The sequence below is a fragment of the Camelus dromedarius genome, chromosome 9 (genome assembly GCF_036321535.1).
Source record: "Camelus dromedarius isolate mCamDro1 chromosome 9, mCamDro1.pat, whole genome shotgun sequence".
NCBI lineage: Eukaryota > Metazoa > Chordata > Mammalia > Artiodactyla > Camelidae > Camelus > Camelus dromedarius.
Window position 1 is genome coordinate 5,494,916 of NC_087444.1, and position 24,398 is coordinate 5,519,313.

At 36.0% G+C, this 24,398-nt stretch overlaps 1 protein-coding gene across 7 annotated transcripts in view; it reads left to right on the forward strand.

The window, feature by feature from the left end:
- The first annotated feature begins 2,718 nt into the window (after positions 1-2,718).
- PTBP2 (polypyrimidine tract binding protein 2) overlaps positions 2,719-24,398 on the forward strand; it is a 70,291-nt gene continuing 48,611 nt past the window's right edge. For all 7 annotated transcript variants that reach the window (XM_031457653.2, XM_031457654.2, XM_031457655.2 and 4 more), the window contains exons 1-2: positions 2,719-2,841; positions 4,501-4,531. In XM_031457653.2, the coding sequence (XP_031313513.1) occupies positions 2,834-2,841; positions 4,501-4,531 (39 nt within the window). In that variant the 5' untranslated portion in view covers positions 2,719-2,833. The remainder of the gene's footprint in view (positions 2,842-4,500; positions 4,532-24,398) is intronic.

Below are 24,398 nucleotides of genomic sequence, written 5' to 3' on the forward strand. Positions count from 1 at the left end.
GGCTAGGAATAAAATCAGAACATTATGAACAAGATCCTGTCTCCTATTTTTATTGCATCAATATTAGACCTCATTTTGGCTTCACATACACTGAAATTTAGATTTAATTATTGTTCACATAAGTGTAAATCTCTGTAAAAGGTCAAAACATTTACCACTCAGAAAGGAAAGAACAAATCATACTGAAAAAAGATATGAGTATGAAAATAATACTGTACAAGCACTTCACTTTTTATTGCCTTATTTTGTTAGGAAGCCATAAACACTAATATGATCGTGTCGTATATTACAAAGGTTGACCATCTGCTAGTGTTGAGATTAATAATCTACTCCATGGTTAACTCATAAAATCATACAAATTTAGATCTGGATGAGGTTTTAGAAATTTATCTATGACATTTTCCCAGATTTATTCCTCTAGATACCAGCCAATCTAATTATGTTAGTGACATGTTTAACCTTTGTGAAAGTCTCTATATAGATTTATTTGTATGAATATTGTTGCTGTTAAAAATCCAAGAGTCAAATTTGTGACCTGTTGCTTCTCAAGTGAATAATAATACTTAATAACAAAAATAGTAAGGATGATGATAGCATCCTTTATTGAGTATTTACCGGAGCCCTCCACTGAGCTAGAGAGGTGCTTTACATACGTGAATGCTTTTAGATCTCACAGCCATCTAGGATGAAGGTCCTGTTTTTCATCCCATTTTCATTTTCAGTAAAGGAAATTCCCATTATTTTCAGTAAATGAAACTTTTTCCTGAAGAGGCTAATGAACATGCATAGTGTCACACAGCTATGAAATGAAAAGTGCTCAAATCTGAATCCGGTCTTTAATCACCACGCTTTTGGATATAGAGTTTGCATTAGCCTCATTACTGACTCCGTGTTGTATTTTGTCTTTTTATTTCTTATCTCACTTAATTTATTTCATCTAGTGTTTTATGTGTCTTGACTTGTAAAGAACCTTAAATCTTTTCTAGAAAGTGATGGGGTTTAAATAAGCAAGCATATTGACTATTGTTTGTTTGTAGTCTCATACCTTATTAGGAGAAAAAAAAGAATAATGTGTTTTTGTGAATACTATACTTTCTTTTGCCACCTAAGGACAGGCTTCCCCTCATGGAACAGTTTGTCTTTGCCATGATAAACCAAGAGCTAATCAATCAATGTTGGTTGTATCAATGTGGGGAATACAGAGAGTTATGCTAGAGTCCCTGCCCTTTGGGAGCTTACATATTTAATTGTTGAGTGAAAGTGCATGTTCAAAACCTCAGATAAGTGAAAAGTGATTATTAATGGCATGATAATGGGTCCTTTATGTATCATAAGTCAATGGTTAAGGCAAATGGAAGGCACTGTAGGAAACGGACTTTTTTTTTAAGGAATGCCAATCTCTGAAGCAAATCAAGAACTTCTGAGTGCTTTGAAGAGTTCTATTTGGACAAGATGCGCTATAAGGTCTGCCCAACTTGAAAAAATATAATTTTATAAACCATACAGTAAGTACCATTTAGTACGGTGAAATTCCAATAAAAGGATGAGAGGTTTGCATGAAGGAGACACAGGGAAACCCAGATTGGGCATTGAGAGTAAACTGAAAGACAAAGGGGCTATTTTTCATTTCCCAGGATTAAATGTGTGTGTGTGTGTGTGTGTGTGTGTTTGTGTGTGTGTTGTGCTTGGGGGTGAGGGTGGAGGACAGGGAACATTGCTGGCAAAGCAGTCACCCACTGAGCAATTTTTCAAAAACAAATGCCTTTTCAAATTTTGTTGAATCTCTGATAAAAAACACGTTGAAGGAAATGTCCAATATGGAAGTAAAATTAAAATGGAGCCCATGAGAGACACAGAAGAGAAAGTCAATTTGAGCAGGGTATTTTCATGTTTCTTCCATCTCTAACCAGTGGTGAAGACGGCGCCACCACTCCCACCCCCACTTGCTCATTCAAGCCACCAAATAGGTAGAGCCTGACTTTTGGTGGCAGTTTTTGTACCAGCCCTTTCACACCTCGCTCAGCCTGTGCTCTCTCCCAGCCAGAGTGTTGTGACTATTCCCCACAGGTGCCCACTAACCATCAACTGAGTGAGGTGAGAATCACATCTTCCTTCGCGTGGAACGTGAAGTGCCTGGAAGCAGAAGCCTGTGTTTCAACCTGATGATGTGTACTTGGTTGGGAAATACTGTTTTTACTAAGCAGTGGTCTTGATTAATAAAGTTTTTTGTTTGTTTGTTTGTTTGTTTTTCGAGGATGCCGAGGTCTGTCAATAAAAAGATGGCATAGGAAAAAAGCTATAAATTAGTTCTTTGGCCCCTGGATCGAGGATAGCCAAGCCGGGACCTGGTTTGGAGGGAAAAGCGGCGGCTGTCTGGGGGGCGCCCAGCGGGCCAGGGCCCACCCTCCTGAGGTCCAGGGCGGAGGGTGCGGAGCGCAGGGAGGTGTCCCACCCACACAGCCCGAGGAGGGCAAACGGGGTTTTTTCGGGGGAACGTACAGGAGCAGCCCAGCACGCGCTGCCCCGCGGCAGCAGGCCGGGGCCGGCGCGCGGAGGGCGGAGGGCGGAGGCCCCGGGTGCGCGTCGGCGCGTAGGAGGCGGCGGCGGCGGCGGCGCCCACTCCCCCTCGTCCCCGCGCCCCGCCGCTCGCCGCCCGCAGCCGGGCGCCGGCGCGCTCGGCTCTTTCCGCCGCCGCCGCGGCCGCGCGCTGCCCCGTGCGCTCCGGCACCTTCGGCAATTTCCGTCGGGCCCTGGCCGCCATTTTCTCTCCGCTTGTGTGTCTCGCTGGCTGCGTGGCTCGGTTCTTGTGAGCGAAGCTTTGTCCGGTTCGGCAATGGACGGGTAGGTAGCGGGACCGGCGAGGCGGCGTGTGAGAGGGGAGCGGGGCCCGCCCTGGGCCCGGGCCGGGGTCGGGCCGAAAGCCGCCGGCGGCCCCTCCCAGGGCCGGGCTGCCGTTACCCCACCCCCGCCCCATCGCACACACCCCTCCCCGGGCGTCCCCCCGGCGGGCTCCGCTCGCGAAAACGGGCGGAAAGCGGGCTCGTGGGCGCGGCAGGCGTGGGGGCGGCGGCGGGGGCGACGAGCGCCGAGACGGAGCGGGCCCCGGCGGGGCGGCGGGGGTGGGGCGGGGGCCCCGGAACGGCGGGCCCGGCCCTGCCCCCTCTAGGAGCCATTTCGATCCGTAACGTGGGACCCGAACCCGGGCGAGCGGCGCCTGTGGGAGCCCATGTAGCGGCCGGAGAGCAGGCGGCGGTGTGGGGGTCCCCGGGGGAGAGGAGAGAGGCGCCCCCGGCCCGCCCCGGCTCGGGGAGATGCCGGTGGCGGGAGCTCCCGGGAAAGCTGAGCGGGAGCCGCCGGGGAAGGGGGGGCGGGGAGGCGTGCGGCGGCGGGAGGAGGGGAGGGCAGATGTCACCCTCCTTTGTTTTCACTGGAGTCCGCCGGTGGGGGCGGGAGGCTGGAAAAAATGCCTTTTTGTGGGGCCTAAGAACGTTCAAGACTTGGCAGAAGGGCCCAGAAATTAAATCATCCAAAAAACGGAGTGTTTGTGGTCGACATCAATCACATGGGCAAAGGCCACCAGCCATGGCAGGAACCAGAGCGGCTAGTCAACACAGGGCCGTCTTTTCAGCCACTTTGACCAGTTTCTGGCAAAACAAAAACAACTTCCAAAAGCCAGAACCTTGCTGCATCTTTTGGGAGTGGAGATAGAATGCTGAGTTAGGTGAGGCAAGGGCTTTGGGGAGTGATACGGACCAGGGTCTCCCTGGTACTTAATGCTCCACATCTGAAAACACTCTGAATAATTTAACTCAGTGTTTGAAAGGAGGCACCCTTTAGGACGAACGTGCAGCTGTATTCAGCTCGTTTGTGGAGACATGGAAACAGTATCCTCTGAAAAGTACATTTGTGATAATCAGAGACAGTATTTGAAGGGTCAGAAGTAAAATACGAGTTTATTTTAAGCGTCTGGAGTTCGGTGTTTTTTTTTTAAGATGTTAAATGAAAATCATATAAAAGTTTACAGGGTAATAGAATTTAAAACATCCTAGAGGTTCTCTAGAGATTATTTGCTAAATGAAACATAAATCCAGAGAAGTTCCTTACTCCCCCAGATCAGTGGGGAAAGGTGGCAAAACTTGCGCTGGAATTCATGTTTCCTGATTCTGTTCAGGTTACTAAAGAGTTGAACTAAGTTTTAAACTATTAATCTAAGTGTACCATCTCTATAGAAAGGCCATTATAGGCTTTGGGGTTTTGTTCTTTTTGCTGTTTGAAGTGTTAACAAAATACAAAAGTGTGAATTTTGTCTCACGTGTGAAAGTCATTTCTAGAAAGCCAAGTTGATAATGTGTCACTGACCATCACTGTATTGTTTTCCACCTGCATTGTGAGTGGAAGATTTATGAATGATGAATTACCCTAAAAAGTTTCAAACAGTGACCGTTTGAAGAAGCACCAAAAGGTTGAAACTTGTTTTTTTGTTTTTTTTTTTTATTACAGAATTGTCACTGAGGTTGCAGTTGGCGTAAAGGTAGGAAAAAATTGAAACTAATGAAAATTGGTTGTATTGTCATTAATGGAAGCTTTCTGTTGACGTTTGAAAACTAACACAGCTGACAAAACTCAGAACTCAAGGGTAAAGTGGTTTGTTCAGGTTTTAAAGGTAGACTGTGTAAATTATTTATAACTTAAATAGACAACCATAAATTTTTCTAGAAAGGTAGTCTGAGAATATCATTTTAAAGTAGGTATGAATGGTGTTCAAAGAATTAAAGGTGCTTTCAGACATGGCTTCTTGTGAATAAAAAATGATAACCTAATTTTCTGAGGGGAAATTACAGTTTTAAAAGGACAGATAAGTGATTTGACCTAAATCATAGAATTTTATTAATCTAAGATGTTTTCACTCGTCTTTTGTCTTACGGAGACTGAATTATATTTTGCCATTAATAAACCTCATTAGAAATCAGTTACCTTGATCTTTAAAAAGAAAAGAAACTCGATTAGGCAATGAGCTTCAGATTTGAGTCAGAAGTTAAGAGCTGGTTTGTGGGTGTGTTAAAGGAAGATAGGCCTCATGGAGAGATCTTTTGGAACCTTTCCTCACTCACTCTGGCCGGGAAAACTGCTCATCCTTTAAACCTTAGTTCTAATGCTTAGGCCTTTTTCCCTTGGATCCTTGCATATTTTAGCGTCGTGATGTATTGTAAGCCTTTCTGCCCTGTTGGGGCCCAGTCTTGTAGTAACTTTTTAAAAACTTCCCGAGCGTGTCACGTCCGGTACTCAGGTAGTTCTTGGAGGCGTTGACATTTCCCCCTTCACGTTCAGCGATGCTGACTGTCCCGGACAACTTCACCCAGGACAGTGTGATACTCTTTAGAATACTTTTGGAGATATTTTATGTTTTCTTGGTTATTTTCTGCCCTCTGTATCTAGTATAGACACTTGTCCTTGCTTTAATATTTAGGCTTTTGTCAAGTTCATATGATGTAGATTGGGGGAGAAATAATGAGTTTTTGTGGGAAGGTGTATTTATTCTTATTAGGCAATGATACTTTCTAAGGAGAGTGCAAGATGTAGATACTGTAGTTACAATCCAAACAGGTGTACTCTGGAAGTGCATTTTATAAAAGAATAAGTCATGCAAGTCTGAGTTGTCAGCTGTCAGTGTGTGAGGAAAGAAAGAACCCACAAGACTCAGAATGAGCAGAGAGAAATGAGGGGGCTTAGAGGATGCCCAGATTTGGTGTATTGGCTGCATCAGTTTTCTGTGTTAGTAGTTTGAAGAGAAAACATAAGATAGAAAATGATACAAAAGTCATTTCTAACCTCTTTTGTTCTGTTGTTTAATATAAAAGTTTTGATAACTAAAAGTTATGTTTTATATAATTTTCTAGGATAATAAGTAAGAATTTTTGCTTTGGCATCAGACCTATGAATGAGTAATTAAGCTTTCATGAAATTTTTTTAAAAAATGCAAGTAACACATCTGCATGGTTAAAAAAAAAATTGAAAATGGGAAGTATTTCTCCTTGATTTCCAGTCATGTTTCTTAGGTGTAGGTAATTTATCTTAAATTTTTTCTGGTGCGTTCTTCCTGAAATTACTAGTTTATATATTACCACAGATATAAACATGCTTGTTTATTTACACAGATGGATTCATGCCATGTGTACTGGCCCATATGGTGCCTTTAAAAAAAAAAGTTTTGAGGTATGATTTGACCCAAACTGCATATATTTAAAATATACAGTGTTTTAACATGCATACACCTGTGAAACCATCAGCACAATCAAGATAAGGAACATCCATTACCCCAAAGGTATCATTTTGCCTTTTTGTAATCCCTCCCATCTACCTTTCTTTCCCCAAGCAACCATTGATCCGCTTTCTGTCACTATACATTAGTTTTAAACAAAGAGAGTTATACAATATGTACCCTGGACTGTTCCACTCAGCGTAATTATTTTGAGGTTTTACTCATGTTGTGTATCATTAGTTCATTCCTCTTTATTGCTTGTAATACTGCATTGGGTAGGTGTTCAGCAGTTTGTTTAGCCACTGAACTCTTGGTGGACATTTGGGTTGTTTCTAATTTGGGGCTATTATAGATAAAGCTGCTGTGAATATTCCTGTGCAAGTCGTTTTGTGGGCATAAGCTTTCATTTCCCTCTGGGAAATACCTATGATTGGAATGGCTGGGTCATCTGGTAGGCATATGTTTAACTTTTTAAGAAACTGCAAACTATTTTCCAAAGTGGTTACACTATTGTACGTGGCCACCAGCGGAGTATAAGATTTCCAGTCTATCTCCATCCTCTTCAATGTCTGTTATCTGTTTTCCTTGATTATGGACAGTCTAATGGGTATGGAGTGGAACTCTCTTGTCGTTTTATTTGCATTTCTCTAGTATCTGTGGTGTTGAACATCTTTTTGTGGGCTTTTTGCAAGCTGTACATCGTCTGTGGTGAAGTGTCTGTTTACATCTCGTGCCCACTTTTTAAATTGACCTATTTCTTTGAGTTTTTAGAAGTCTTCATTCTAGTTACCAGTCAAGTCTTTGGTTTAAAATATTTTCTGCCACTTGTGTTTTCGTTCTCTCTTGAAGAGAGCAGTTTTTAATTCTGATGAACTTCTGTTTACCAGGCTTTTTTTTTTTTTGGTATGGATCACACACACTTTTGGTGTCATATCTAAGCCATCTCATGTAACCTAAGGTCACAAAGATTTTCTGCTTTGTTTTCTAATAGAAGTTTTTAGTTTTGCATTTAAGTCTTTTTGAGTTAATATTTTGATTATGGTACAGTGTATTAGTCCATGTTTTTTGGATTTGGATAGGGACCTCCACTTTTTCTAGCACCATTTGTTGAAAAGACTACTTTCCCCATTGAATTGGCTTTGCACCTTTTTCCAAAATTAGTTGTGTATGGATGTATGATTCTGTTTCTGTACTGCATTCTTTCCCATTGACCCATTTTTGTCTGTCTAGTAGCCAAAATACTGTCTTAATTACTGTAGTTTTATATTAAGTCTTGAGATCTAGTAGAACTTTGTTCTTTTTCAAAATTGTTTTGGCTCTTCTGGGTCTTTTACAGTTTTGTATGAGTCAGTTTACAAAAAGACCTGATGGGGTTTTATTGGAATTAACTTGAATTTGTAGAGCAATTTGGGGAAAATTGACATCTTAGCATTGTTGAATTTTCTCACCCATGAACACAGTTTCTCTCTCCATTTACTTGTATCTTTCAGTTCTTTCAGCATTGTTTTTAATTTTCACTGTACAGAATTTGTGTTTTTTGGGGGTCAGATTTATCCTTTTTTTGTATTTTCTGGTAAGATTTTAAAAAAAATTTTGTTATGAATGTATAGAAATACAGATTATTCTTGCTGATTGCTCTTGTATTAAGCACCTTTGCCAAACTCACTTACTAGATCTAACATTTTTTTTGTAGATGCCATAGATTTTCTACATTGACTGCTCATGTTTTCTACCTGGATGCTTTTTTTCTTTGTCTTGTCTATGGCATCTAGTACAATGTTTGAATAAATGAGAGCAGGCATTCTTTGTCTTGACATCAGGGTGAATACCTTAAATGCTGTTGTTTTTCCTTAAATGTTTGGTACAATTCACCCATGAACATGTGTGAGCCTTGTGTTTGTTTTCTTTGTGGAAATGTTTTCAAACCACACATTCACCTTACTGAATAGATAGAGGACTATCCACGTTATCTGTTTCTTCTAGAGTGAGCTTTGGTAATCTTGTCTTCTGTAGGATTAGTCCCTTTCACCCAGGTTGTTGAGCTTATTTCACATGGGCTTGTTCGTGATACTGCCTTCTTACATTTTTTTACATCTGTTGAATCTGTAGCGATGTTGCCTCTCATTCATTATAAATAATACAAAAATCAGCTTCCTTGAGTTTTTCTCTGTTATTTTCTGTTTACCATTTTATTGATCTCTACAGTTTTAATGTTCCCTTTGGTTCTAGTTTGCTCCTTTTCTGCTTAGTTAACGTTGAAATTGATGTCATTGACATGATCCTTTTCTAATACAAAGGTTTAATGCTGTGTTTTCCACATAATTATTGTTTTCATGGCATCTCTCAGAATTTGAAATAACATAGCATTATTTCTATATAAATATTCTTTTCATTCAGTTTAAAATACATTTTAATACATATTTTTTATTTCTTTGACCTATGGGTTATTGAGACGTGTTAGTTAACTTCCACATATTTGGAATTTTTAAAATATATTTTTCTGTTATTTCTTATTTAATTTCATTGTGTCTAGAGAACATATTTTAGAAGACTTTAATCTTTGTAATTTTGTTTTATTATTTTATGGTTCAAATATCATATATCCTGTTAGTTTTATGTGTACTTGGTAGAGATGTGCATACTGCAGTTGGGTGATGTGTTCTATAAATGTCAGTTAGGTCATGTTTATTGATAGAGTTGTTCAAGTGATCTGCTTTCCTGATTTTCTGCCTGTTGTTCTGTCACTTGTTGAGAAGACGATATTGTGATCTATATTGTGCATTTGTCTGTTTTTCTTTACAGTCTTGCCAGTTTTTGCTTTATGTTTTTTGAATTTATGATTAGTACATAAATGTTTAGGATTACCATGTCCTCTTGATTCACTGACTTGTTTATTATTATACAGTGACCATTTTTATTCCTGGTTATCTTTGTTTTAAAATAAATTTCTTCTGGTATTAATATAGCCATCTTGTCTTTTGAGTAGAGTTCACATGGTGTATCTTTTTCCATTCTTTTACTTTCAGCCTGTTTGCATCCTTAAAGTGTGTTTCTTGTAGCATAAAGTTGAAACCTGATTGTTAAATCCAATCTTACACCCTCTTCTTTTGGTTAAGACCCTGCACATTCGATGTTACATTGTTAGTTTTTAAAGTACTTTTTGCTGTTTTCTGTTTTTTTCTTGGGTTATTTATTCCCTTTTTTCTTTTTTTCTGCTTGCTTTTGGATTGAGTATATTTTTAAAATTGCATTTTATCTTGTTAGCTGAAAACGAGATAGCTTGTAACTGTTTTGTTGGTAGCTGTTTTAGGATTTATAGCATACATCTCTAACTTACCATTGTCTTCTCTGAAGGGATATTTATGCCACTTCACATACACTATGTGGATAAGAAAAACATCCCCCCTCTTGGCCTGTGTACTATTGTTACCGTAACATTTTACTTTTAATGTTATAAGTTCTACACTGCATCTTGTGTTTGTTTAAACAACCAATTATCTTTTTAAGACTTAAACAGCAAGAAAAATGGCTTCTACATTACTTACAGTTATGCACATATATTGAATACTCAGGGAGGATTCTCTGCAGGTTTCCAGAGTTGTCTCTCTCTGCAGCTCTCTTTGGTACTTTGCAATACAAACTCTAGTTGCTTGGTCTTAGATTCTTGGCTCTTAGGGAATTTTTGAAGCACAGCCTCATGGCCTGGTTTCTCTATGTGAGCTATGCTGTGACCTGGACTTTTTCTCAAGGGAGTAAGCTGGAATAGTCATGGGCTCACTTCATTTCTTTTCTGACTCTTAGGGGTCACTGTCCATCATTGTCTGATGTCCAGTGGTCTTGAAAATCATTGTTCTATGTATTTTGTGTGATTTTTTTTTAAGTTGTTTTAATAGGGTAAACGGGTTCATGTTATACATTCTTGGCTGGTTTGTGAAAACCACAATGCCAAAATTACTAATTTGTTTTCTACAATGGTTTGTGAGAGTGCCTGTTTATCCACATCCTTACCGATTCTGGGTTTTATAAATAGTTAGAATATTAGCTAATTTTAGGGTAAAAGAAATTTTGTAATTTATGTTTTGCAACATGTGAGGCTTTTAAAATTTGACTTTGTGTTTCTATTTCTGTGAACTGCCTCTTTGTATATGTGATCTATTTTAATGGTTGTCTTTATTTTGTTTGTTACAACGCTATATAAAAAGAAAATTGATTCATATGCATCATAAATACTTCTTTTTTTCTTTTTTTAATTGAAAGATTCTTTAAATTCTATAGTGCTTTATAATTTTGAAGTTTCTCACACATGATTGCATATAATCCCATATTGACCCTTTTTCCCCCTTATCCTGATCACTTTCCTCTCCCCACTGGTAACCACTAGTTTGTTCTCTGTATCTGTGAGTGTGCTCTTTTGTTTTATTCACTAGTTTTATTTTTTAGATTCTACATACAAGAGATACGATACAGTATTTGTCTTTCTCTCTCTGACTTATTTTATTTAGCATAATACCCTCCAAGTCCGTACCTGTTGCTGCAAATGGCAAAATTTCATTCTTTTTTATGGCTGAGTAGTACAGAGATACTTTTCCTTACAGTTTATTACTTTTTTGCTTTCTTCATAGTTTTGGACACATAGATAAATTTGAATTATTAAGTAGTATAATCTCATTTTTTGTCTATTAGATATTTAAATTTTTTGCCTCAGTTTTTAAAAATTGAGACTGTAATAGTTTTGAAGATTAAATGTGATTATAAATAAAAAGCATTTTCCATGAGCTCAACCCTCTGTTAATCTTAACTGATTTATATTACATATAGAATATCCAATTTTTTGTAGCTCTAGGGTATGTTGAAATCTCATTTATTTCCCTTAAAAATGTGCTGTAGTTACTCAGTCCTCATTGATTTTAGACTCCTTTCTATTTGGTTAGGTCAGTGAGACTATAAAACAGTGAATTTTTAATATGAAGTGTTACGTTTCTTCAAGTTTTTTTTTTACATTCTTTGATATTTTTATTAATTTCAGGGTTTGCTTTCTGTACTCTTAGTCATTTTACCACTGTGAAATCCTTGGAAAATAATGGGTATATAACTCGGGAAGATAGAAATGCATGAAATGATTGCAGAATAATACCAGGTGATACTTAATATCATAAAATGTTAACTTCTTGGTTGCAGGTTTTAAGTATAATGAAATTTGTGGCAGTTCTGTTTTTAGTAAGTTAACTAAATGCAACCTTTATAACTGGACCATAGTGAAGGACCTGTTTGTTAAAGTAAGTTGTTGGCTTTTTTCAAGTTAAATTTCACTAGTGTTTTGAAAGTGCTGGTTGTAAATTGCTGAGTGCACAGACAGTTTAGAGATGTCACTTGGCTGCTTTATTCACCATCATTGGCTTCCTTAGATAAATGCAGTGAAATAATGCTAAAAATAACCTTTTTTTTGGTAGTAGTTGAGCATAATTGACTTATAACAGGTATGTTACCAAAAACTGTGTTTTTTGGGTTTTTAGATTTTGAGTTTTCTTAAAATGTTACATAGTTCTTGCTGGGGTATTTATATGAGAATTTCACTTAAAGACAGTGTTTACTAAATGACAGCACTGAGTTAAAGACTGGTGATCCAGAGACGCCAAGAACAGCGTGTGCTCCTTGAAGGCAGAGACCTCATTTGCTGTTCCTCCATCAGTAGTGCATGCTAAGTGGTGCAGACTCAGAAGATATTCAGTGACTCTTGAGGGGTCTCTCGCTTCAATTATGTGCATAATCTCATGAGCCACTTATCAATAAAAAGATAAATACCAATTTTATTGCACAACATTCTTTTTGCTGGAGATCCAAAAGAGCTATATCTTATAGGACATCATCTAGTTGAAGAATTAAGTATACAAGATTTCAGCAAGTGCCATATGGCTATAGTAGGGGAGATTAGTTTTGGTAGATACAGTTGAAGTAGATTTTTGTGGAAGTGGATTGTGACCTGTGCATTGTAAGTGAGCAGTGTATGTTGAAGGAATGACATGGCCGGAGGTGGTTAATAGGCTGGCACAAATTCACAGCCATTGAACAATTAGTTGAATGTTTTGCATTTTATAGCAAACTGTTTGTACATGAGAGTGAGAGGAAGGGTAGAAGGGCAGATAGGTTGGAAAAGCCTCAAGTGCAGGTTATGAATCTTGAACTTCATGTGGTAGGCTCTAGTCTGTACACCTGTAAGCGTCCATACAGGAAAGTAGCTCGTTATTCTGCTGTCTTTAGAATGTGGAGACTGAGCTCCAGAACAGTGGGCTTTGGTTATTATATGGAGCACTGTGAATTACAATCATGAGTCTCTATATAGTCATTAACTGTTCTGATCTCTTACTTGGTCCATTTGCGATGCTAAACTGTTACAGCTTTATTAATTTAGTTTTAGACATACTTCATTAGGGGATGAGATGTTTAGGTAGTGTTTTTACTTTAAAAGTAATGAATGACAAAAATTATGAAAAGTTATGTTTTTGAGCAGTGATTCTTTTTATAACTATTGTGAATTTTGAACACAGAAAAAACACGCAATAGTACTCATGAACCATGACAGTTACCTGTTACTCAGTCCCAGCAATCGTCAACAAACAACTCATTGCTAAATCTTAGGATGTTCACATTCTCCTTTTCTCTTTCTGTATTATTTTGAGAAATTATTTCATTCATAGATGTTTTGGTGTGTCCCTTTAAAAGATAAAGTCAGTCCCCTCTCCCCTTTAAGGAAATACAGTCACAATACTGTTAGGACATCCCTCCCCCCAAGAAAAATTAGAAACAATTACTTATTGTTCTCAAGTGCCATGTTTGTGTGAAGATTTCTATTTGTCTCATGAAAATCATAGTATTTTTGTAGGGATTATATTTAGTGGGGGGTGAGGGATCAGGATCAAGTAAGAGCAACACTCAGTAGATTGATAAGCCTTATAAATTTCTTTTGACCTACAGATTCTCCTTTTATTCCTGTGGGGTTTTTTAAAATTACATTTTATTTTTGAAGAAAACTGGTTGTTGGTCTTCACAGAGTTACCCAGAGTCGGCGTCTACTGATCATATAACTTATACTGATCATATAACTTAACATGTTCTCCATGTCCGTCAGTTGGCAGTTGGATCTAGAGACTATCAGATTATCTTTGTTTTAGTAATATTTTAAAAGTGATGGTATATTTGTCCATTAGAAGACAGACGGTATCTAATTTTGTTTGCATATGTCTGTGTGTGATATTTTTCCCGAGAACATTCTTTGTAACTTTTTCTTCACCTTGTGCTCAGCATAGTTTGTGCTGAGTAAACCTCTGTTCATCAGCATTCTTAAAGGCTGCGTACAAAGGCGCGTGTCTTAAAAGTCCAATTAAAATTCATATAATAGAAATACAGTATTAAAATTGAACATCAGTTGGGACTGTTGATGGTGGATAAGAACATTTTTTCAGTGGAGGTCTTGTCAAATTAAAAAGCACATGATTTAGAATGAACAGATTTGGGTTGGCCTCTAACACTGAACAAAGTAACCTAAGTTTTAGTCTTACAGATTTTTAATGGGTTTAATAGTACCTATCTCAAAAGTTATTTTGAGGATTAGGTAATAGGTAAAAGACTTAGCACAGAATGGTACATAAGTTTTCAGATGATGATGGTGCTTATTTTTGTAGTTCTTTCATCTGTAAATCTGATTTGGAAGGAGCACTTTACTAGAAGTCAGCTTTAAAGTTATTTTTTTCTTACTGATTCCTAGGAGTTTTTATGTATGGTGGATAATAAAGCATTCTTAGTTATACATGTTATGGATAACTCCTTACTGTCACTTGCTTTTTATATTGAAGAACAGAATTTGGAAATTTTAGCATCGCATTTATGTTTTAGTTTTAAGAAATCTTTCTTTAACTCAAGGTCTTATATATAGTCTTCTGGATTTTATTTTGAACATGTTTAAATCTTGATTTTCACATTTAGGGCCTCAGTCTACCTGGAATTTAGTTTTTGTATAGTGTACTGTAAAGGCTTAGTGATTTTTGGTTTCTCTTCTGGATAGCAGATACAGCACCAGTTCCATTGACTAGTTCATGTCTTTTCCACGGATCTGCAGTGTCAGCTGTCAGCTTTTCATACATGTATGCAACTTTCCCTGGGCTGTCTGTTCTGCTTCATTGTCTGTTCCTGTCCCACTCACAATGTCTTAATTTAATATAGTAAGTCTTAGATTCTTGCAGAGTGAGTTTTAGAACTTTTTTTCAAAATTGTCTTGGCATTTTCTTTACTAAAATATATATATTTAGGATCATTTGGCTAAGTTGCATGAAGACTTCTCAGGTTTTGATTATAATTGTACTAAATTTATAAGTCAGTTGAGGAGCACTGTATTTGCATTATCAAAAAATAAGATGGCAGTGCTTGAGAGAATGGTAATATTTCTTTGAAGAATTTTTTCCATTACCTCCTCGTATTTTCTTTATTTGTGAAAGACATGCTTAATTCAGAGAACTTAATGCTTTAGGCAAAAAGGAAAATAAATCACGGCAAATTTTACCAAAGCTAATCAGCATTGTATGTACTTCTAATCATTTACCCTGTGTGTATTACAGGGATTTTAAACAGCTTATGTATAAGGCATGAGGAAAGAGCGATGCTTTTTTTGGTAGATAGTTTGATTTCTTTCAAAGTTACTGATTTATTCAGTTATTTAGTACTTTCCTAGGTGATTATCTGTTTTACTGAGTTTCAGATTTCTCAGAATATTTTGGCATTTTTGAATTCTCCCCGTTTTTATTTTTGTTAATATTCCTTTTTAAGTTTATCGTTTTTCTTTGTGTTTCTTGTCAGAGACTTTATTTTACTGGTTTTTTCAAACTACCAGCTTTTGTAATTTTTGTTTGTTTGTTTCATAATATACTGATTTCTGTTTTTATCTTTCTTATTCTGCCCACAGATGTATTTTATTCTTTTGGTCCACTTTAAATTACATCCTGAACATGTTTATTTTCTTGTTTAAAAATGCATTCAAGATTGAGAAAAATCTATTGATACATTTGGGAGTAAGCTTTTGACTTTCAGAGTATACTTTTTCCTTTGTTTTTAAAAACTGAGATATAGTTGACATAAAACATTAATTGCTTTCAGGTGTACAGCATTATGATTTAGTGTTTGTATATATTGTGAAACAATTACCAGAATAAGTTTAGTTAACATCACAACACATAGTTAAATTTTTTTTTCCCTTGTGATGAGAACTTTTAAGGTTTACTCTTGACAACTTCCAGACATACAATATTTTAACTATACCATCATGCTATACATTACCCCCTAAGGTCTCATTTATGTTATAACAAGTTTGTACCTTTTGACAATTGCCTTCCCATGCTCTGCCCTCCACCCCGCCCTTCCCTTACTCCCCACTTAACGCTCCTGGAAACCACTTAGTTCTGCTTTCCTGCGAGTTCAGTGGGTTTTGCTTGGTTGTTTGTTTTTAAGATTCTGCATATAAATGGGATCATACAGTGTTTTCTCTCTCTGTCAGACTTACTTCAATTAGCCTAGTCCCCTCAAGGCCCATCCATCTTGTCTTTTTATGGCTGAATAATATTTCATTGTATAGATTAACCACGTTTTCTTTATCTGCTGATGGATACCTAAGTTGTTTCCTTATGACTATTGTAAATAATGCTACAGTGAACATACGGCTGCAGATACCTTTACAGATACTGATTTTATTTCCTTGACATAACTACCCAGAAATGGTATTGCTGGATCGTATAATTACACCGTGTAAACTTTTTTGAGGAACCTCCATATTGTTTTTGTTAGTGGCTATACCGAAATTTACATTCCCAGCATCAGTGCACGAGTCTTCCCTTTTCTATACATCCTTGCCAAAACTTGTTATTTCTCATCTTTTTGATAACAACCTTTTTAACAGATGTGAGGTGATACCTATTTGGGTCTTCTGCTCATTTTTTAATCAGACTGTTCATTTTTTTAGTTGTATGAGTTCTTTCTATATTTTTTGATAATAACCTTTTGTATATGACTTGCAATATTTTTTCCCAATTGGTAGGTTGCCTTTTTATCCTGCTGATGGTTTCCTTTGCTCTACAGAAACTAAAAGTTTGATATAGCTCCACTTGTTTATTTTTGCTTTTGTTGCCTTTGCTTTTGAAGCTTACGACCTGTTTTCTCCTAGGAGTTTTATGATTCCAGAACTTGTGTTCAAGTCTTTAATCCATTTTGAGTTAATTGTTGTGTAGGGTGCAAGATGGTGGTCCAGTTTCATTCCTCTGCATCTAGCTCTTCAGTTTCCAACATTTATTGAAGAGGCTATCTTTCCCCATTCTATATTCTTGGCTCCTTTGTTGTAAATTAATTGGACATATATGTATGGGGTTATTTCTGAACTCTGATCTGTTCCATTGATCTGTGTCTCTGCTTTTATGCCTAAACTGTACTCTTTTGATTTATTCATAGCTTTATAATATAGTTTGAAACCAAGAAGTGTCCTCCTCTACTTTCATTGTTCTTCCTCAAGATTGCTTTGACTCTTCAGGGTCCTTGGTTGTTCCATAGAAGTTTTAGGATTGTTTTTTCTACTTTGTGGAAAATGCTGTTGGAATTTTGATAAAGACTGCATTGAATCTATAGATTGCTATGGGTAGTATGGACATTTTAACAATATTTTTTCCAGTCCATGAGCATGGAATATCTTTCCATTTATTTGTGTCTTCAGTTTCTTTCATCAGTGTCTCATGTCTCAGTGCTTCATTTTTTTAAGCTTTATTTATAAAGCGTCACGATATACAAAAGTAGAGTGATGGGTATAATAATACACTTCTTTTGCCTTCCTGTTGTAGAATGTTAAAACAAATCATAGAGACCATTTTTTATGTCATTCTTACCTTCTTCACTTTGTATCTAACAGATATAATCTTTAAAGATGACATTTATGTCATTACACCTAATACAATTTAAAATAAAAACATTTTCAAGTATAGTTGACATACAATATTATATTAGCTTGAAGTGTACATGATTTGACGTTTATGTACATTACAAATTGATCATAAGTCTAGTAGCCACGTCACTATGCAAAACCATTGTAATATTGACTACATTCCCAGTGCTATACATTACATCCCTGTAACTTACTTATTTTATAACTGAAAGTTTGTATCATTTATACCCCTTCACTTATTTCGCCCAATTCCACCCCCACCCCATTACTAACATAATTTCTTAATCATTTAATCTTCAACAGTAGTCAGAATTTCTCAGTTGCCTCAAAAAAGCCCTTTGTATTTTCCTTTTGAATTAGGAACCAAGAAAGTCAACATCTTGATTTGGTTAATGTCTTTTAAGTCTATTTATAAGTCAGTTCTCCTTCCCACTCCCCTTTTCTTGATTTTCTTTGTTAGAGAAACTGGGTCATCTGTTCTGTACAATTTTCAGAAAATTGTACTTTTAGTGATTATGCCTCCCTGTTGTCACTTTATGTGTTCTTCATATCCTGTATTTACTGGGTGCTTGTAGTTAGATGAGGCTTGATCAGATTGAGGTTTAATTTTTAGCAAGAATATTTTGTAAATGTGCTCTGTGTAATTTCTGATGTAACACATGGGGAGGGAAATGTCTAGTTACCTCTTTGTGATGTTGACATTTATCCATGGATTCAGGTGTTGTCAGCTTGATGCATCCAATGTAGAGTGCTCCATCATCCTTTCGCCTAGTGGGTTTTAGTAACTAATAATTGCAGAATCTCATTGGGTATTGCAAAAACGCTGATACTCTTTTTTTTTTTTTTTCTCCTGTATGTATTAGTATTCTATTCAGGAAAACTTCTTTCATCAAATATTTGGTCATTCTGAAACACCCTTATTACAAGAAAAGCAAGATAGATGATCACTTAAAAAAATTCCTGATGAGTTAGTACTCTAGCATTTCCAGTGTAACTAATGTGAGTGCTTTGTTGCTGATGTTAGTGTCATTGTGAAGGCAAGGATTTTCACATTTATTTTCCAATCTTATTGTAATGATCATTTATTTAAAAATGTTTAAATTTTCTCACCTTGTGCCAGCAGCACCTCATAATACCAGTACTTTTGATACTTGCTTTAAGTATCATTTCTTGCTCCCAAACTTTAGTTAGCCATTTCTTTAAAAAGTCTTGTGTCCGTTGGTGGGATCTGTTCATTAAGCACAATAATGTACGTGCAAAGGTGCGGATTGCTTGTAGGTTGTTACTGTTTCAAGGCCTTATCAATGGACAAAGCTAACAAAGTTTTTTTTAAGGCAAATATATTTTTGTTTGTATCTCTTATACATTGAACACTAGCTTGCTAATGTTAACATCATTGCATATATACTAGTTTTTTTTAAATCAGTATTATATTAATATTGTAATATAGTTTTGCAATTTGTTTGCAGTTATTTTTGTCCTCAAAATGTGTTCTGCAAAGAGTATATAGTATAATTACAGAATTTTAAAGTTTATTGAGAGAATTCTGTGTGGTTCTACCAGCAAGCTGATAGTTAGGTTTGTTACATTTTATTTTGATTTTTAGGAAATTATTTTTTTCAGTTTGATTACATTTTCCAAAAGTCAAAACTGTAAAACAAGCTACATTCGTAGTAGTCTTTCACTCCTTTCTACTCTGCTTTTTCTGTCTCGTAAGTATCTATTTGCATTAATTCTTGGTTTATCTTTTATTTTAAGCAAAAGTTAATTTCTACATCCTTCCTCCCACCACCTTAGAGAAAAGGTAGCACAGTATACACAGGATTTTTATGTCTTGCCTTTTTTACTTTATGATAAATACACCTTGGAAATCACTTCATGGCTACATATGGGAAATCTTTACTTTGGACCGCTGTGTAGAAAGTGGGAGTGCCTCGATTCCTCATAGCCGGTGAGGTTTATTGTCAAGTAGTTGAGATTTTGCCAGTCTGATAGGTGAGCTGGCATCTAAACGTGGTGTTAATTTGAGTTTGTTTTTAATGTGAGCAAGATATTAAACAATTTTACAGTTTAAAGATAATTCCCATTTCATGTACTAAGAACTAATTTTATGTCCTGCCTGTTTTTTTTTTTTATGAGTAACTGGTCTTTCTAAATTTTTATAATAATCTGTATTTGAAGTTTAGGTTCTCTTTCTGACCCAAGTTTTTAGGAACTACTTCAAAATTTTATCTGAATAAACTACAGCAATTGAGTTATTCTATTTTTTTTTCCTCTTCAGATATCCTTTTGTGTTTGCTCAGATAATATGACCTGTATAATTTCTTCTTTATGGAACTTACTGAGGTATTCATTACATAGTATGTGATCTTTTGTGACTTTCGTGGACATTTAAATACAGTGTAAATTGCACATAACTGACATATACATCAAGTGGAGAATTAAAAAAACTGCGGGACACTAATATACTGGAAAGCTCTGAAGCTGTTGATAAAATAAAATCCATTAATATGTGCTGATTTTTTAAAAATCAGTAAGCTATTTTATCAAATAAAAAGAATAATAGTAAGCAACACGTGGTGTGATCCTGTTTTGTATGAATATTAAAAACTTGTACATATATGTAAATTTGGGAGAAGGAAATGTATTAAATTTAAGAATAATAAATTTTGGACTGAGAAGAACTTTAATCTTTTTGGATTTGAATTTTCTGAATTAATATTTGGAAATAATAATCAGTAGTGAATGTTACCAGTACCGTTGCATATACCTTTATGCTCCTTTTTAGCCCTCTTATTGCCCTGCCATGGATAGTGACTGCCATAAATTTTATGTCTTACTTTTTCATACATGATTTTGTCACATGTTACAACAAAAATATATTGGTTTTTTTAAACATTTTTTATTGATTTATAATCATTTTACTAAAATATTTTTTTTGAGTTTTTAAAAATAGTAGGTCTCACATTTCTGTGACTTATGGGGGTTATTTTGGTATACATGTATTTTTATTGAAGTATAGTCAGTTTACAATGTTGTGTCCATTTCTGGTGTATAGCACAATGCTTCAGTCATACATGAACATATGTAGATTCGTTTTCATATTTTTCACCATAAGTTACTACAAGATATTGAATATAGTTCTTTGTGCTGTACAGCGTGAACTTGTTTATCTTATGACTTGTGTTTTAAATTCAATGCTGTTTAAATAGCCCTATTTTTGTATGTAGTTGTATAATACTAATTGCTGTAATCTTTTAAGTAACCCAGTTTGTTACTTTCATGTGGATGGATGTCTGTCATTTAAAGTTTTTGATTTTAAGAACAATTTTTATACTTACTGGCACTTGCAAGAGTTTTTGAGAGTATATATAAAAGGATATTTGTTACTGGAATGTAGAGAATGTTAAGCTTTACGAAGTAGTACTAGGTTATTTTCCAACGTATGGTTCCATTTCGTGTTCTTACCAAGTGCGCAAGAGTTCTTGCTGTTTCAGATCCTCATCAGCGTTTGGTTAAGAATTAAATTTCTTAATTTTTGCCCTTCTGGTGTATAATATCTGCTTTAGTTTTTCCTTGTATTTCCTTAATGATTCATGAGGTGTTAATCTTTTTTTCCCTCCTAACATATTTATGGTCATTAGTGTTTCTTTTTTTTGTGAAATTCTTTCAAATACCTACTTGTGTCTGTGCCTAACAAAAATTTGAATTTAACTAATTTTGTAGTTTTTTATGCATTGTGGGTATTGATTGTTTGCTGGTTATTTGTGTTACTAACATCCTCTTTTAGTTTGTAGGTTGCTTTGTCACCACTTTTGATGAATAAGAGTTATTAATTTTAATTTATAGCGTTTTAATAGGGCCACGAGTTCCTTTGCTATCCTAGTTGACATTATCAGTGTGTTCCCATTCTTTATCCACCCATTTTAACTTTTTTCTTGTTCTTCTGGATGTCTTTCATGTTGATTGTTGGAAAATCTTGAAAATAATCCCTTTTAAGTTTTTATCTGTTGTTGGAACACAATATCTGTTTTTTTCATAGAGATTTTGTGGCCACTTTGTGGTAAAACTTAGTAGTATTTTCTGTTATGGTTAGTTGTCTTGTATTTTTTTTTTTTAAGAAGTCATTACATACTCATAAATAGGAAGATACTTCTGAAAAATTTTAGTCTATTATGTTTGACTCTAATTCATCAGAAATCTTTTGAATTCGTTTATTATATTAAGTAGGGATCCAGTTTCTTTAGTCATTAAATTAAAATATGCAGTGTGTTTTTTCACACTACAGAGGTATGTATCTTAGGGTAAAGGCTAAGCTACTGTAACAAAATGCAGAACATAGTGCCATAAATAGCCTAGGAGTTTATATTTTGTAAGCAAAAGTCCTGCAGATGTGAGAAAATGGTATCAGTCTGCTGCTCTGTAAAGTTATTCATTGGCTTATCTTTTTCATCTGGTTTGCTTTGTGACTCCCTGAGCTTTTCTTGTCTGCATGGTCTGATGATGTATAATTGTTGCAGTCTTTTTTTTTTTTCCCCTGTTGATAATTCTCACCCAGAGTTTGCTTGTTTTGTTGCCTTTGTTTTCAAAAGATCAGGTTTTGGTTTTATTGATCCCTATTCAGTGTGTCATTGTTATATGTATTTCATAGGTAGGGATCACTCATGCACTTCCTTGGCAACACCTTTGTTTTCAAGAAAGCCAGGAATACTCACATGAGTGAGAATCTTCCTTTCTCTTTGAAAATCTAGTTTTCCTGAGAAAGTTGATAATTCATATCCTTGTCCCATGTCTTTCTGTCATGGTTCCCTCTTCTCTAGAGGAGAAACTAGTTTCATTGCTTTCAGTCCTAAAGACTGTCGGTGCCCAGGGACTGTTAGCCTCCGGTCTTGCTTGCTTTCCTGATAGTTCCAGCAGCTCTTCCATCTGGGAGAGATAGATGGTAGTTGAACCATCATGATGAACAGAATATCCAGTAAGCAAGGAAAGAGAAAAGGAAGCAATTTCTGTTACTGGAATGAATGCCAAATGTTTAAACTACTTTTTTTTCTCACTTATTTCTTTCTCTTGTTGATACATGGATTATATTTTCCTAAGTGTCTTTTTGCAATGCTAGTTTTAGTGAAATCGTCATTGTTAGTACCCAGAAGGAAAAGTTTCTGTGGTCAGATTTAGATAGACAGTGCCCATCTATCTTAAAACTAAATCTTTTTAACTGAATCTCAGATCAGTTGCTTAGATGAATTCAGTTTTTTAAAAAAATACATAAACATGTATTTGGGAATAGTACGGTGAACACCACTGTGAGCCAGGCACTTTGCCTGAGTAATATAATATCTCATCTCAAGGATTATGATACAGACGTTATTTCTTATTTTATAAATGAGGAAGTTAAGGCTTAGAGTAGTTAAGCAATTTGCCAGTTACATGGTTAGTAGGTGGAAGTGTAACTACAGAACCTTTTTTTTTCAATGCCATATTGCATACTTGTCACAAAAACAAAGAAAACTAGGTTAATCCATCACATCAGTTGATGGACTAAAATAGAACTACATGATCATATTACTAGACTGATAAAAAGCTTTTGACAGAATTCAGCACCCATTCATGATAAAAATTCTCAGTAAAGTAGGAATATAGGGGGACTCACTCAACTTGACAAAGAACATCTACCATAAAAAGTACAATTCACATCATGTTAATGGTGAGAAATTCAGTGCTTTCTCACTAAGATCAAGTACAAGGCACCATGTCCCCTCTCATCACTTCCATTTAACATCTTCCTAGAAGTCCTTGCTGATGCAATAAGGCAGGAAAAGGAAAAGGTATACAGATTGAGAAGGAAAGGTATGTATCTGTTGTTTGTAGATGACATGATAGTCTATAGAAAATCCAAAACAATGGATGAAAAAAGCTCATGGAACTAATAAGCAAGTTTTGCAAGATTATAGGACACAAGGTTAATAAACAAAAGTCAACTGCTTTCCTGCAGTGATGTTGAACAAGTGCAATTTGAAGTTAAAAGCAAAATACTGCTTACATTAGCACCCCCAAAACTGAAATACTTAGATATAAATCTAACAAAATATAGACGATCTACATGAGGAAAACTACAAAACTCTCATAAACGAATTTGAAGAACCAAATAAATGTGGATAGATACTCCATTTTTATGCATAGGAAGACTTAATGTTGTCAAGAATTCAGTTTTTCTCAAATTGATCTGTAGATTAAGTGCAATCCAAGTCAAAATTCCAGCAAGTTATTTTATGGTTATCAACAGACTGAATCTAAAATTTATATGGAGAAGCAAAAGACCCAGAATAGCCAATATGCTATTGAAGGAGAAGAACAGAGTTGGAGGACTGATGGTACTCAACTTCAAGACGTACTATGAAGCTGCAGTAATCAAGACGGTCTGGTTTCGATGGACGTATAGACAGGTTAATTAGTGGAACAGAATAGAGAGCCCAGAATAGAGCCTCCCATAAATCCAGTCAGTTTGTCTTCCGTAAAGGACCAAAGGCAATACAGTGGAGCAAAGGTAGTCTCTCTGACAAGTGCTGCTGGAACAACTGGACATCGTCATGCAAAGAAGTGAATTGAGGCACAGACATTACATCCTTCACAAAATTATTTCAAGATGGATCATAGACCTAAATATAAAACACAAAACTATAAAACTCTTAGAAAATAACAAGAGAAAATCTGGATGACTTAGGTATAAGGATGCCTTTTTAGATGTAACACCAAAGACATAATCCATGAAAGGAATAATGTGATAAGCTGAACGTCATTAAAATCAGTAACTTTTGCTCTGTGAAAGGCAGTATCAAGAGAATTAGAAGACAAGCTCCAGATTGGGAGCAAATATTTACAAAAGATTCATGTGATAAAGGACTGCCACCTAGAATATACAAAGAACTCTTAAAACTTAGCAATAAGAAAACAACCTGATTAGAAAATGGGCCAAAGACCTTAACAGACACCTCACCACAGAAAATATACAGATGGCAGATAAGCATATGAAAAAATGATCCACGTCATATGTTGTGAAGGAAGTGCAAACTAAAACGAGAGACAGTTTATTAGAATATCCAAAATCTGGAACACTGGCAACGATCAAAGCCCATGAGGATGTGGAGCACCAGGAACTGTAGTACATTTTGG